The sequence below is a fragment of the Motacilla alba genome, chromosome 3 (assembly GCF_015832195.1).
Source record: "Motacilla alba alba isolate MOTALB_02 chromosome 3, Motacilla_alba_V1.0_pri, whole genome shotgun sequence".
Classification (NCBI taxonomy): Eukaryota; Metazoa; Chordata; class Aves; order Passeriformes; family Motacillidae; genus Motacilla; species Motacilla alba.
The window spans coordinates 101,859,655-101,876,351 of record NC_052018.1 but is presented as its reverse complement, the minus strand read 5'-3'; the positions used below and the strand labels follow the sequence as shown (position 1 = coordinate 101,876,351).

Sequence of the window (16,697 nt, the reverse complement as noted above, 5' to 3'; positions counted from 1 at the left end):
AAAAGATTAAAGCTATTTCTGCTTAAACATGTGCTTTGCACAGGAGGGCAGAAGTTAGGCAGTAGTGTTTTCAGCAATTTCCAAGATGTCAAAACATTCCTTGGGCTCCAGGTTAAAGGGTGAAACCTTACTTAGGTGCTCTTCAAACATAAGGGGCCAGCTATGGATGAATGTGACTGTAAGCACATCCTGCTATGGACTGATAGGTATTTCACAGATGACTTCCAGATGCATGCAAACATCTTAACCAACCCACAATGAATCACACATTGGGCTTTTTACACGAGTCCAGTCTCATGGATCAAGTTTAAAGGGAAGGGGGAACATTCAGCACCATCTGAGACCAGAGGCAGGGTCTGCAGACAAAGAGAGAACACAGTGCTTTCTGTTTGCAATGCAGTTTATTTTAGAAAAGCCCCTTTGATCATCTGAATGAAAAATGTGGGCAGAAAAGTCACAAATGTTATAAAACAAAGTTTATTCTGCAATATTTTGTCATAATGAATTGCATCTCTTTGGTAAAAATAAAATTTATAAACATTTTAATTAACAGAGATTAGCATACAAAAACTAAACTTTTGTAAATCGTCTTTAAAACGGGTAAAGGACTAAACCAGAGGAAAAAGGGTTAGAATTGGTCACCTACTGGCAAAATTATTCTAAACAAACCCAAGGACACTGCTTATGCTACATTAGAAACAAGCTAACGGGAATGGTTTTAAAACAACTCTGGTTCATTTGATCAGAAAGCATTCTTACAATTCACTTTTAAATAAATAATAGTTACAATGAATTGGCAATTATAAAATGTTTTATATCACTATATGGCAGTAACATAATACTTTTAATTATGCACTTTTTAGTTTGAAGAAATGTACATTTATAAAACTGACTTGATAATGGCACTGGCAGTTAGGTGTGAAGAATGTGCTTTGAGATAAAATAGCAGGTGCAACTTTTAAAATATTTTACCTTTTCTTTTCAATAAATATTTTGACCACACCATTATTAACGTGTATGAGTATACTTTGCTTTAATTAAAGCTTGTACTTTTCAGGTTGTTGAGAAGTTGCAAACCACACAACTTCCATTTTGCAGTTGGATTTAAAAACGTTTGATGCGACTTCTGCAGATTGGTAATTTAGGATTGGAATCTGAAAAGCCAGTATAGGTTTGTACAGTAATCACATCAGCTTTACCCTGAACACAGCAACCTCCCATGAACACAGGTCTCATACACTTCTTCACTGCATTTAAAGAATTGAATGTGGTTCATTAATACTTTTCTTGCCAAAATGTATCCAAGTCAACCATTGGCATCAACATTTTACATATGTCACTAGAAAAACCCAAAGCCCAACAATCAAAATAACTTTTAATTATACTCCATTTATACTATATACACCAGGGTCTTTAACTGAGGTGGCAAACAAACCCGAACCCAACAGATATGTAAGAGAAAGGAAGGGCAGCCCTTCTCCCACTGCCAAGAGAGGTGTTCCACAACTGAGCTGTCAGCCTTTGCTGCCAAACATGCAGGCAGAGGCCTGGGACAAGGCGTGGGACAGGGCAGGGACACAGCTCATCTGCCTTCCCCTTTGGAAGCAGAGAGGGAAGACAGCAAAGCAGGAAGGGCAGGAAGAGCATGGCCCCGCTGCACTGCTCTGTGTCCCAGGGAAAGGCTGCCACTGCTCCCCCTTCCACCATTCCAGTTCTCCCAGCTGTAAGGATGGATGGGATGCTGCTTCCACTGCTAACTGCTGATCAGGAACTGGTTCTCACTGGTCATTGCATGTGGTGATTAAATGCATTGCTAGCATCCCAATCCTTCAGATATGCTGAAGTCATTGTCACCAACTTCAGGGTTAACAGCAGCATAACCACACTCCCAATAAGTACTAACATCCTCCAAGTTTATCTGAGGCAAAAAATAACTCAGAACCAAATCAAACCATGGAGCTGACTATGAACACAGCTTCCAGAATACCTGGACCTTGGTCCAGCTTTCACTGGAAGCTACAGAAAGCTGCAACCACTTCAGCAGGAGCCAGGCAGCAGCACCCCTCTTCAACAGTGTGACACGGAAATCATGGCACCGAGCAAAACCTCAGGCTGCTCACAGTACTTCTGTGTATCTGAATCCTCCTTTTCACATTGACACAAGCTCTGCCCTTTGCAGTTTTCCGTGAGAGTTCAAAAGCAACCCATGAGCAAGAAGCAGTTCCACCAAGCATTCACATCTTCAGCTCCTGAAATCCTAAGAACCACTGCTGTTGGTACTTAATTTTCCTTTAAATGGCGAGTTTTACCCCTACTACCCATCAGTATTGCATCGAATATCAGATCTAATTGGCTAATGCAGCACTTGTGATAGCCAGAACACACACGTGTCTGCACACACATTGCCCTGTTACAGGTGTAGGCTAACAGGAATGAAGCAGAGTACTTTCCTTCCCTTTCAAGAAATAAAACAAATAATTCTTAAAACTGAATTGGAAAAAGAAAAAAAAAACCACAAAAACCAACTTTTTTTTTTTTTCTCTCCTAGTGTTTGTGCTTTAAATTCCAAAACACCAAGAACCTCAAATATTTCAGGCTTGATCCAACAGCCATTGAGTCAGCAGGAGCACCACCGTTGTCTTCAAGAGGCACTGGAATGGGCCCTCAGAGCAACAGACCTTCAGCAGCATGGCTGTGTTTGCACGGGAAGTAGACAGCTTAGGACAGGATTCATGAAGGGACTGACAAATAAGGAAAAAAAAAAAGAAAGAAAAAAGGGGCAAAAAAACCCACACTAGTCTAAGAAAGGCATTCAAATAGCCAGGAAAATACTCCCTTAGGGAAAGGTTAACTTTTGGCTGAATCCAGCACTGTTTTCAACAGTGGACATTGGTTTCCTAAGTGGCTCTGCTCCTAATTTTCACCCAGCTTGCCCAACACCTGGTGGAAGCAGTAGCTTCACGTTGGTGAGAACTTTTATGGCACATCATGCTACCTTTCAGCAACAGGAAAGATGACCTTGGATAGCTGTATACAATTCTGCAACATACTTAAGGCATCCTTGTATGTACAGTACTGTTAAAACCCACTCCAACAGAACTGCTTACCCATTTTTGAACAGAAAATTAAAAAAAAAAAAGGCATAATCTATGGGAAGATGTAAGTAATCACTACTGATTTTAAAAGAAAAATAGGGATAAAGTTCAACATACCACAAAAAAACCATTTTTTTGGCTGAAGGATGTCTAGGAACTATAAAGAGATTCTCTTATTGCAAAATGAATTTGAATCCTTTACATGGAAGTCAGAGCCCTTAGACAGAACAAAATTCACCTCTGCAGATGGGGCCAGCAGAGATGTAAATATGATCCACAGTGTGCATCTGAACAAACACATCTCTGAAAAAAAATAAAGTCAACTATTGGGAAAAAAAAAATTAAGAAGTGATCACTAAGAAGTATGCTTTTGGGTTTTCACAAGTCATGCATATCTTCTAATTTGATAAGACTAAATATTTTCTTTTTAGGTGGTGATTTAAAAATAAATGGCTAAATTATAGTTTGTGCCAAAAATAAAAAAAAAAGCAGTGAGTCCTCTTATGGCTTTGATCTCCCTTGTGAAGGGCAAAAGTAGAAGAGTATTGCCACAATTAAAAAAAATATATGTATATATTCAACACTGACAAACATATTATTTTTTCCTCTGCTTGTGACAGTGGGTCTTTGCAGTACTTATTAAGGAACTCAAGCACGTTTGGATGCCAGCAAGGTGGAGCAGAGACCCCGCTGCTTCCTTCAGCTCCTCATCGATCTCCTGACACAGCTCCTCTAGTACTTTCTGGCTGGGCTGACTCTCCTTAGAGCTATCTCCACAAGGCTGCGATGCATAGCCGCTGTCTCCGAGAGGATCGTCTTCGTAGTCGCCGTCCGTGTCCACCTCGCTGTGGAAGCCCTCGCTGCCGTCGCTGCCCTCGTGGCTGGCCTTGGAGATGAACTCATACACCTCGTCCAGGGAGGACAGGGAGGACACGCTGGAGCGGGAGGCGCAGCGCTGGGAGCCCATGCTGCTGGCGCTGTAGTTGTGATCCTCGCTCGGGTCGATGTTGGTGGCCGCGGAATCGCTCTCCGGCAGGTTTATGGAGCTGGGGGCATCGAAGGCGCTGCCGTAGCTCCTCTTCTTGGGCGTCTTCAGAGGCTGAGGTTTCTCACCTGTGAGAAAAGAGATGTGTCAGGAGGCAAATGCCCCAGCGAGATCACCTGCACCAAGAGCACGCCGTGCCTGGCTGGCTGCAAGAGAAACAATTCCAGTCACAACGTGCCCATTTACTGTCACCCACAGAGGACAACAGTCATCACCTAATCTCAGCTAAGAGCTACAGGAGCAGAGGGGGAAAATGATGCCCCTGGTTTTAGCTTTTATATTTTTCAGATTCTGTGCTGCTCTAGTGTGTAGTTCTGAGCCTCACATTAGGGGATAGTGAGCTCTCTTCACAAAGTATTTGGACAAAACAATTCCTTCTCTAGCTGGGGACCGAGGACAAATGATCCAAATTTCAGGCCCAAGAGCATAAACAACAGCACAATGAAGAGAGAAAACAAGAAGGCTGGGACTTCATGGGCTAAAGCTGTAATTGGACAATTAGCCCCAATAGGCAAATAGACCAAAACTTACAGAAGTGTGAGACCCCGTGACCAGTTGTCCATATTTGTGACCATTTTGGGTTCATCTTGGGTGTAGCCCTGGCTGGGCTCTTGTACCGCTCAAGGTGTATCCACTGAGGCCTTCTAATAAATATCTACTTTATTCTTTAACTCCATCTAGCCTCTGTTCTAGGTCAGCCTTCACAAGGCATCAAAGTAGCCAAGAAATTCTTCTCACTATCTAGCACAGAGAGGGCAGGGATAGAACTTTGCAGAAAAAAATCAAAATTAACAGAGAAAAGAAGAAAAAAGGCTGCTTCTAATAAAACTCTTGCAATGCTAGCTGAAAGAATAATTAAAGCAGAATTGCTTCTTGACTACTCTCACTTAGTTTGGAAACTAGACCATACTTGTTTTCTGAAATTTTATAGAGAAAGTATTTAGTCAGTGAGTAGAGAAGAAAAACAAGAGTAAAATGGCTTATGCTTACAGTCCAGCATCCCTTGCTGAATGGAAGTATTTAACAGCATCATTGCAGTAGCAGCATCAATATCAGATTCTGTGAAGCAGAAGCAGTAAAATGTTAGAACTCAGGTAAGCCTGACAAGATGAGGCCTCTAAAATATGCAAAGAATACATACATACATATATATATATATATATGTATATATTGCCTGTACTGGCCTACACCAAAGAGCAAGGGTGGGGGGAATGTACAAACTCAGACAAAGCATGACCCTTGTACAGCTCAGTACTGTTCCAGATCAGTCTCATACCTTAACTATGACATTCAAAGGCCGAGCTCTCACGTTGCACTCACTGAAGCCAAGAATCAGTGACACAATTAGACTTTCATGTGACAATGCTGTTGCTATACTTAACAAGTGCCTTTTGTTTGTACCAGTTGGGAGAGAAAGATTAGACCCATGGCACAGCAAAGCACCTCAGCAGCTCCATATCCTGGCTGGGTGAATGTGCAGGGCCCATTAATGCAGCACTAATTCAGCATACCTCCCTCCTCCAGCAGAATTTTCCACACTAATAAGTCAAACGGAAGAAATTGAGACTACATGGGGGGAAAGGGCACTGAACTGCTCAATCTAGAGAGCAGGGGGATCTAAATAATAAATAGGCATGTAGAAAAGGTTGAGGTGAATTGTGGCACTGTCGGCTGCAGTGAGAAGCACTGCTGCAAAATGCCATCCTTTGCAGAGTAGATTGCTTACATTTCTGAAAGGCACCTTGAGGATAACAGGGCAGAGAGTGACATTTCTAACCAGAACAAGGTGAAAGGAAAAAGAAACAAGCACGCCTTTCCCACTCATTTCAGGACACACTCGTGCCCTTTAAAGAAGAGGAAATCCAATCCATTCTTTGGCTCAGTTCTGCAGTGGAGGATGAATACTCCTTACACAGAACAGAAACAGGTATGGTGGACTAACCAGGCAAAAATAGGAGCACAGAGACAGCTCTCACAAGAGCCTGGGGTCTGAGAGCAGATCACATCTGAGGTGGAGGTAGGTATGTACATATGCATGAGCAGCGAGTGGAGAACAGGGCTGGAAGGGACCAGCAGCAAGCAGAACAGGCTCTCAGTTCTGCTGAACTGGAACTGTGGGGGGAACTGTTAAAGCAAAACACCAGCAGTGTCATTTTTGATGACATTTGTTTTCTTCCCCACATTACAGGCATTAACTGTATTACTGAATTTAAGGGGAGGGTAGTATTGGGAGGGGGACTGCAGAGTTTGTCAGTGTGGCTTCCTTATCTTGATAATTCTCCCTAACTTCACCCCTGGTCAAGGAGAAATCTGAAGAACATGACACCTTGGGAATGTTGTACCAAGATGGTAAGGGGACTGAGCTCCTGTTTCCAACACAGGTTATAAAATATACACATTTTCCCCCCTTGTTTTCCATGCTTTTCATTTAAAATCCAACATACTTTAGGCTTTACCCCAGTGTACTCATAAGATTATTTTTTTTCCTTCTGCTTTGGCTTTTTTTGGCAGAAACAGAACCCCTGAATTCATAGGTTATATGCACTTAACTGACAAAAAGAAGTAGAAAAATAAAGCATGAAGAATTACTTTGCTCCACTAATGTAATCAGGAAGTGAAATATTTCCATTCCTTACTTGCTATCCCACACATTTTATTTTATCAGCTGATGTTGGTATATAAGCACCACCTTGTTAAAATGACAAGCAATCAGAGGCATTAATGCAATGCAGGATTACTACCTACAAAGAGTATTTCTGCACCTTAACACTCCCAAAGAATGAGGAGAGGCACTTCTGCAGTGGCTTCTTAGCAGCGCTCTGTGTCACTGATAATGTGCTCTGGCTTCATTTGTGATTGCTCTTCTCAACAGTGCAGTATTTCCCACTGAAATTTACACTTCTCCAGCAGAATGGCTGAGGAAGCACCTTATTACAAGGAATTCTGTTGATCTGCACAAGAGCTGCCCTGTGGGACCCCAGGAACATGAATGGCTTGCCTCTAATGCCAGAGAAATGCTGAACAGGCTCCCCCACATGCAGAAGCTAAATGATACCAGATCATTATTTTGGCAACTCTGGCGTAGCTAAATGGAAGAGGCAACATCAGACAGGCAACCTCCAAACCTGTCACAGGACACATCAGCAAAATCCTTAGGAGGAGAGGGATTTCTTGTGTTCTCCAACAAGCCCTGAGAACCCCAGATCCAGCAGCCAGCCAGCTAAGGGATGTTTCCTTGTCATCCAGATGCCACCTCTGGGGTGCATGGCCATCATCACCTGTGGGCCAGGCAGCTGCCTGGTCTCCAAAAAGCCTTGGCTTTGCTGCCTAACCAAGCTCCTGGTTTGTGGCCAAAAACTAAAAGCAAACCTTCTCACCTCAAAGCCTACTGAGCCAGCAAATCAGGGAGCTGGGTGTCTGCTCAGGTCCCACCTGGGCAGCGCCTTTCACTATCCTGCTGAAAGAGCTGTAACAACACTCCTCTGCAACACATTTTGTTAGACTCAACATTTAAAAAATGAGTACTGTTCACTTTTCAGTACTTAAAAATCAAAATTATTATTATTATTTTTGTCTAGGACAAGCCTAATTAAGCTTTATTAGTGAGGTGCAAGAGCTGTGCCCAACTGGCTTCTTGAAAAGAAATGCTGCAAGCCCCAGCACACTTTCTAGCTCCCTCTTGGTACCACAAGCTTTATACACTAACATTTGCTACCTTTGGTTCTCAGTTCTTCAGAGTAATTTTCTACTGAACTATTCATTAAGTAGGTCATACTTGGGAGTGATGCATGTGCTGAATATTTTGCTGTCAGAACAAGATGGCCCCAATTACCTTGAACTTCACCTCGCAGATTTAAAATTAACACACGAGTAGCTAATATAACTCACATGCATTGTACTGCATCTGGGTTCTTTTGTCATCTAGCAAACCCTTCAGAGCAGGGACAGACACAACAATATCAGCTGGGCTGCAGTCCACGCTTGTGACCAAAACCAGGGGAGGAGAGTGAAAGGAAATTCCAAGTTTACCTTTGAGAGCTCGGCTGTGATTCTGCTGAAGGACTGAAGTCAGGTAGTGAGGGGACGACGACCTACTGGAATAGAAATTCAACAGCTCAAAGCCAAGCCCTGATTCAGGCAAATTATTTGTACAAAGTATAGCAGACGCAGTATTATGATCCTAGAAGGCTAAAAACAAAACCAACCCTATTCACCACAGGAAGGCAAGCAACTTCTGCTGCCCTCAGTAGATGGCTCGGCACTGGTTTGTACTTTGTGTAGCACTATTTAAAGCCATCACCAGCATGTGGAAAACACCTCAAAATACACACGCTAAGCAAAAATACTGTTGACAACAGTCATTGACTGCTACAGATTTTCTATACCTGCCTAAAGGCTGGATTTTAGACAAAGATATGTATTTTTTAGTACATAAAACCTACACATGAACAAAACATTAGCTCATACAGGGATGCTCAGAGGACAGGTAAGGACCAGTTGTGATTTGCTTTTCCAAGCAGTGGTGGGCAATTAACAAAAACAAAAAGTAGTAGGCAAAGACCTGTGGAAGAGCAAAAAAACAAAAAAACAAAACAAACCAGAAAACAAAAGCAAGTCAAGACAACTGCTGATTTTAAAGTTGATGCTATCCAGGGTGATTTTTCATAATCAGACCAGCTTTGCACCAAAGCACCCTTAAATCCCTCATAAAATAAAGGGCAAGTTAAAGCTTTCACATGTTGTTTTTTTTTTCTGCTACACACCCAGCCCTAATTATTCAGTTTATTATAAATATATTAGTGAGCAGTTAGAAGTAACTACAACAAAAATAGTACACACGATTAAAATTGCATGAAATGTAGCAATGTGCATCTTTTATAGTGCTGCTAGAACAATCTGAAGGGTGATGACAGAATTTTCAAGCCCAACATGTAAGAGAAACCTCAGCTGAATGGGAAAAATGTGCAAAAATAGGGTTTACTGTCTGGTATGTTTTCTGGTAGCAGACACAGAGTGCAAAGGGAGCAGATCCAAAAATGGGTAGGGGGAAAAAATTTAAAAATAAAAGAAAGCATGGTCTGACCCAAAATGGCTGGCTTTGCAGCCCTCAGACCCATTGTACAAAGAGATGCTAAACATCACCATCCTTTTGTCTAAGCTCAGATCCTTCAAAAATCATGCCCACATAGAGCTCCCCCAAAGTAAATGAATGCCTGGTATTGATTAAGACAAGCCATGCATAAGGTGTGAGCAAGATGAGGACTGTGGCTGTCCCCAGGGCTGTCACTCGTGTAGCCCTAGAACCAGAATGCAGCCAGGGGCTTCACAAGGACTTGTTGAACAAGCTGTGCAGAAATAAAATGCATCAGGCATGCCAATCATCTATGATAATACAAATTTCAGTGTCACTAGACACAGATTACAGTTTTGGAAAGCTTCTGCTCAAAGCAACAGTCTAAATTTTATTTTAAAATCATGCTGAATGATAGGCAGACTCCCCACAAACACACTGTAAAATAATCATGAACACCACTCTTCCCACTGGAAAATTCAGAGACTGCCACAGCTGAATTTTAGGATCACTCTGAAGATAAATTTGGACAGTATTTCAGCCTCTCTCCAGCTGAACCTATGGGCTTCCTCCCTTTCTGCAACAAATCAGATCCTTGGGGGCCCTTCCCCAAAATTAGGCCAAAATTTAAATCAGATCTAAGCATGGAAGGGAAAAAAAAATCTGGTTTTCTGGGTGCAATGGAAAGTCACATACATGTTTTTTTATTATTGAAAGAAAATAAACCAGCTTTCATCAGGGAGCAGTTTGGTATCCTAATATGTTGTTTCTTATTTTCTTGTACTCATAAATACAAGCACTGCAAAACCCTTCCCGTGTTGAAGTCAGTGGGAATTTTGCCATGTGGCTTCATTAGATCCAGGATTTCCTTGTAATTGTTGGCAAGTGTGACTAGTCCTTCAGTAAAGGGAAAAAAAAAAGTTACCAAAAACAACAGCTTCAAATTCAAGTCCTGCTCTTCCAAGAACTTAAGCATGCAGATGAAATGTCTCCTTCCTCACACCTAATTTTGGGATGTTGCATTTATCCAAGCTAAGTAAACCACACTGAACACAACTTTAGCTGCACTGATCTTGGAGACCCTGGAGATTTTAAAAGCTTAACCTGTCAAGGTTCTGAACACCCTGCCCTAGGCTGAGTCTGTCAATCCTCTGCACCTCTGGCAGGACAGACAAATTCCCATCTGTATTATTCTCTACAGTTTAAAGTCTGGCTGTACTAACACAGACAGAGCATTAAAGCTTTAAAGGACCAAACCTCCACTTGAGTTGTACCCAAAACCAGAGGTCCATACCCTTACACAGAGACATTACAGCCTGTAAAAGCATCATCCTCCAGAGCCCAATTACAGACATTTGAATAATCTTTATTCCCATAAACACCAAGCAATACCACCAGTCATCTCATTGTTTCTAATCCATTTCTTAATACTTAAATGTTTCAGGGTTATTTTAGTAGGACTCTCAATTACAAGAGAAAGCTGGAAAACAGGATACTTCTGCCTGGCTTGCTCCAGCCCAGGATGGCTCTGGGCTGAAGAGAGACCAGAGACAACTGGTTCTATCTTGTGGGTTTACAAACCCCACGGGACAAGGCCATGGCACACAAAAATCTCGAGCCCCTGAGGCTTGCACAGGGGTCCCATCTCCCAGGGTCAGTGTCCTGTTGCACCCTGAGAAACATCTGCTCAGTGCTATCACTCTTACATCCTGCTCCAGGAATCACAGTTGCTCCTGCTTGTTAGGAAAACTCCTTGCAGTAAGGTTAAGGCACAGGGCAATGTACAAACACCTTAATGGCTTCTTATCTCACCCAAATTCTTTCCTGGACTTGACAAACCAGCCACATGCCTTCCTCAGAACTGAGCTCACCCAACGTGCTGCGCCGCGTTCCGTCCTCCTGCCTCCCCAGGCTGACCCAGCTGCTGCTCTACATGAGTTTGACTTCAAATTCTCCAAAATCTACTGCCTGATCTTAAGCTGTGTTGGTAAGGAAGCCCTGGTTTCAGATATCTTGCATGCCCCACCTCAAACTACGTTTATGGCAAAGGCTGTCTTTTCCATCCCTGCTGCAAAATGCTTTTAAACATCCTCAGAGAAAAACAACCCTCTCAGGGCAGCATCTCAGCCCTTCAGACCACGGAAAAGTTGATTGTTTTTGACAAAAGCACAGAATAGACACATTTTATATCCAGACAAGTGACTTACAGGAGAAGACACCCACCTCCTCCACAGCAGGAGTTCTGATGGACTGTGCTTGAAAGAGGATTTTGCTCCAGTTCCCAGGACTGCCTGCCCTCTTTGCAGAAATTGGGCTCTCCAGAAAGCAGCCAGCACACGCCTGACCTTCTTCTTTTAAACTCTCCCACAGTTAATAACAGACTTGAACACACCCCAGAGGTGCTGTCTGGGAAGCCTGGGCTCATTACATGTCCCCACCTCACCCAGCTGGTCCCACCTAAGGCCCACTCAAATTCTGCTCTCGGGTGGCAGCAGATAACAGCACTTCAACACCCTCTGCCACCTGGAGCAACGTGTCCTGCTTGGATGAGAACTCCACCTACCTGGGTGGCGACGCTGGCGGAGTATAAAATGCAAGTGCTGAGGAAAAAGGCTGTTTTTTCAGTGCTTGGACAAGATTAGGTTTATATTTTGGGTCAACGCACCACAAGGACCCTTTTCCATTCACCTGCAATGAAGAAACACAGCAAATTAGAAATGCCAGGACCAGGCTGGTACAGTCCTTTCTGATTTAATATCCCCAAGCTGCAGCAATGACTGCATGTAGGCACACACCACTGCACGGCTGACACAATTCCATCCTAGATGGCCCCAAAATTGAGAAAATGGCCCTGAGACCCTCATTACACAGTATGAAAGCACCCATCTTGCAGGTCATGATAGCATCTCCAAACCCCTTCTCTAAAGCCCCATTCCCATTTATCCCCTAAATGCTGTAAACCTTATTTGAACACTCAATAAACACAGCTGTGAGTTTAGGGATCTGTCCAGGCAACAGTAAACTGATCAGCAATCTTTTCTTTAACAAGTTTCTAGGTAAGAAACCAAAGCACCTTCCCCTTGGTTTAGATACAGACACATACTCATTAAACTTTACACCACCCTGGAAAAGGATTTTGCTCAATGTCCAGCTACAAAATGGATTATTCCCACTTTCTGAGAATCTGAAAACCTAATGAATGTATTTTTGATGCACAATGTAAGCACCCCTGTGCTAGTCATTCTCAGTATTAAATTTGGTATATTGAAACTTAAGGAAGATAAAGCACCTCTTGCTTGTCTCAAAGCTTTCTCCACAAATTTACTAAATAAAGAACCTATTTTTTTTGAGCATGCTACTTCTTGCAACTTAATTAAATAGTTCTATTCTATAACAGAAATTCTATAATCACTGACCTGACATATCAGCTAAAAGCTCTGCATGCAGCAGCACCAGATTTTTTTGGGAAAACAGATGCTACAGAAATGGAAATGTATATGGCTGAAGGATGAGGCAGCTGTATACCTGAACAGTAAGTAAGATCCTTCTAAAGGATTTTTGGGGGCTAAATATCAGAGCAGAAACTTCAAACTCCAAACTTCATGGAGAAGCTCCTGTGAGCCCACAGTGGCCAGCTGGCCTCCTCCTGCCAGAATCACAGGGGGCAATAATTCCAATTTATGGATGGATGCTCCATGATTTACCGCAGACTAAAAAGGACTTACAAAGCATGTAAGTCTGTGTTTCTTTTTAAGTCACAGGGGTTTTCTGAGAAGAGGAAATACCTTGCTATCAAGAGAGAAAAATCAAGCCAGGGAGAGCTCCAGCTGAGAAAGAGATGCAGCTGCAATTGCAGCTAAAGCCATTGCCTTTAATCTCTGACCTGCTGCATCTCTCCAAGTTTTGGGTTTTTTTAACCTGAATCTTCCTTATACTTACCTTTTCATGCTAAAGCTGAGCACAGCCTGTAAGACACTTATCAATAAGCTTACTTTTAATTAATAAACAGCCATGACAGTTGGCAGGATGATTTAACCACCTAGATACTAACAGGAAGCATACTCCCAGCTGGCTCTATCCATCATCTCAGCGACAGACTTACACCCTCTTGATCTTTTACTTCTCCCAGACCCCTTTCCCCAGTACCCCAACCATGCCCAACTGGCTTTTTCCCACCCCTTCCCTTTCACAGTTTGGAGGCTGTTGCCCCCAGGGACCAGCAGGAGGTCCCCTGATCAGCAAACCACTTCTCTACACTGTTTATCTGCTACCTTATCTGCTACTTTAGGTGAGCACTTTTGCTTCATGCCTCATTCAGTTCAGATGCTGGGGGTTACTTTCCCTCTTTGATCTTCCCAGCAAGGTAATCCTCCAGTTTGCTGCCCTGACAACATAACACAAGGATTTTGGGTGGGTATTGCAACAGCAAGCTGAACCTGGGCACACCCTGAAGCCATCCAGATACTGACAGATCCAATGCAACAGGCAGTAAACAGGGTGACTTCTTCTTTGGGTCATGTGTAATGTGAAACCACACTTCCACCCACCTTTGGAGATGCTAAAAGTAGACATTGAGCTGAAGAGATGATGGAGCTGGCTCCTGTGCTTTGCTGGCACCCTTTGCTTAGCAAAGACAGGGGGAGAAGTCCAGCCCAGGTCTAAAAATCAAGTGTCAGATGGCAGGAGAAAGCCTGCCACAGCTGGAGCTGGAAATGCCACAGAACCAATATCCAGCTTTAAAACAAGCCAGAACAGACTGTGCCATTTCTCCTAGCAAGGACTAATTCAGGACACTCTAAAATGCTAAACTGCCTTTAGAGGTTAGTATTTCAATTCAACAGTGAGTATTTCAATTCAACAATTCAATTTCGGAATGAAATGTAGGTGTAACTTGTACTTAAGATCTAGAGAAAAATCCTCCAGAGTCAGGGAAAAGAGGCCACCAGGCTCTTCTTACTCTGCAACTCAAAACAGGGGCAATCGTAAAATTCTGAGATTAGTCTTTGGTCTATCACCTTTTCTGCATATTTCTAATGTTTCTAATGTTTCTAATTTGACTTGTAGAATTTTATCTAGGCAAAAATAAAAGAAGGAAAAGAATTCCTGCATTTTGAAGTATAGGAGCTATTTTGTAAAGACAGTAAGTTTCCAGCCCCCAGCATTTCAGGGCTGGATTACAGAAATGTGGGCTGGAAACAAAATGCCTCCCATGATACAGCCTTATCCTTTACCACCACCCCACCAAAGTCCCCCACCAGTCTGAGGAGCAACCAGAGCAGAGCAGTTCAGCAGGTGCTGGTGGCTCAGGCTCCCTGCAGGCACATGTCCCCGTGCTGCAGACAGCTGTCCATCAGCTTCACACCTGGGAGCAGGAGCAGTCCTGGCTCCATCAGGGATGGACAGTCTTCACCAGCTGCATCCACCTGAGCACTGGAAAATACTGTCTGTGTGCAAGGAGGTATAAAATACACCCACCGAAAGGTTTACCACAGAAAAGGCATCTCTCTCCTATCTCCCCATGATTATGGATGGTACCTGCCCTGCTCTTTGCCCAAATACTTGAAAAGCTACAGGTTGTTTATCACCATCTCTTGACAAAAAAAAAAAAAATAACCTACCACAAACACCTAAACCAGATATTTACCAAGAAAAGGACATTTGTTGAAGATATTCAAGCCCTGTAACCCCCAGCCTCTAGAGAGAACAGTGTCAGGGCCACATCCATGCAAGCAGGGGACTGCCAAATTAATGTCTCATGTGGATGCTGATCCTGCCTCCTCACACCTTTTCTCCTCAGCACCAATCAATTAATAAACTCCCAATGCCATAATCATAAAAACAAGTCTAAGCAAAGAGCAGGAAGACTCTTCATGGCTTTCAGCCCCAAACCCGTTTTCACTTGAGGTCCTCCTGTGCTGTAGATCAGATGCTGCTCCCTCAAAAAAAGCAACGTCACAGCGTAGGCGCCTCTCTCCCCAAGCCCAAGGCAGCACGACAGCGCTTAAGATGCAAAGAGCTGTAGCTGTGTCTTCTGAGCATCACTGACTCACAATCACACCTCCACATCTTCAGGGGCACCAGGGCCACAGCAGGAGGAACACTGGAAGGCAAGCAGGTGTCCTGGGACTGCTCCACTTGATGTTCATCACCACCATTACTAGAGACCTACTGGGAATCTCATCTGCCTGGCTGGCTGCAGACATCTTCTCTACTGCAGCTCTAAACGAAAAGATGTTTCAGCTCGTGGGTCTGTCACCTGGGGAAAACCTTGACACACCACTTAGATACAGCAGCAGTATGCTATGTGCACACAGAGCAGGCAATGGTATTTTAGCAGGGTGATGATGTCCATTCATCCCGATCCCATGGCACAAGAAGTTCCTCCTCTTGACTGCAATGCTGGCTCATGAGGCATCTCAAGGCACCACAACATGTAATTTTTTCCAGTGGTCCAAGCAAGGACAGTCCTCCCCCAGACTCTGTTGGATGCTGTCCTAGACCCCTGAACCCCTGCAGCCTGCAGGTATTTAGCTGCCTGATGCAAATATACACACAGAACAATCAGCCACAGCTATGACCACCCAGAGCTACATCTGCAACATGATGGGGCACAGTCTGGTGGAAAGAGCTCTGCAGAATAATGAGGGGTCACCTCTTTGTGCCTTGGATGTTCTGCTCAGATCTGCTCTAGCAGGCTCTTGTGGACAATGCTCAGAGCCATCAGGGCACAGCAAGCATGCTCCTGGCAGCAACTCTGCCAGGTCAGCACCAGACAAAATGAGTCCAGTGCAAGAGTTCTGGAACTGCCCTGCAGTGCCAGCTCGGGGGGGGAAGTGGGGATAAAACAGCTTTCCTCCAACATGCACTTCCAATCCAAAGCAAAATACCAGCATTATGGCAAAGATGAGGATGGACTCTTCCTTCTTTTGCTGCCTGACCTCAAAGAGATGATTCCACAGCTGACAGCCAGCAGCAACAGCCAGGGAGGTGTCAGAGAGTAGAGCCTGCCCTGGGATGCAGGGGCACAGACCATCCATCCCCCACTGTCAGACATCTTTGACTCTTCCAACACAGGAGCTCAGATTCATTTGAAAGGCTGTTAAACCCTTCATACCCTGATGTTAGCAAATAAACCAGGCTCCTCGGGCACAACATGCCATGGACCTCTCTGCTTCCACAGGCACTTGGCATAGAAGATAGCTGATTGTGCACTCCCTTTGAAGTACAAAATGCCATCAATAAAGAAAAAAATACAAAATTATCTTGCCTTTTCAGGGAAGCACCCAGAGGCACGGCTAGCACACGGCTACGTGCAACAGGATCAGCAAAAGGAGCTTGTGAGCAGCTGCTGCTTGCTCCAAGAAGTGACACCTGAGGAGCTCATCCAAAGGGGTCTGCAGCATTTCCATCACCTGCCACATCAACTCCCACGGGGTCCAGGCATGCTGCTGTGTGCCACAGACTTATTTTGCAGGAAGAATTTGGA

The 16,697-nt window shown here is 43.8% G+C and overlaps 1 protein-coding gene across 5 annotated transcripts in view; it reads right to left on the bottom strand.

The window, feature by feature from the left end:
- Positions 1-462: 462 nt before the first annotated feature.
- FOXN2 (forkhead box N2) overlaps positions 463-16,697 on the bottom strand; it is a 30,232-nt gene continuing 13,997 nt past the window's right edge. For 2 of the 5 annotated variants that reach the window (XM_038132685.1, XM_038132684.1), the window contains exons 3-6: positions 11,775-11,899; positions 8,170-8,234; positions 5,131-5,199; positions 463-4,208 (exon numbers count right to left, since the gene is read on the bottom strand). In XM_038132685.1, the coding sequence (XP_037988613.1) occupies positions 3,691-4,208; positions 5,131-5,199; positions 8,170-8,234; positions 11,775-11,899 (777 nt within the window). In that variant the 3' untranslated portion in view covers positions 463-3,690. The remainder of the gene's footprint in view (positions 4,209-5,130; positions 5,200-8,169; positions 8,235-11,774; positions 11,900-16,697) is intronic. The other 3 variants (XM_038132686.1, XM_038132688.1, XM_038132687.1) reach the window with 3 other exon arrangements.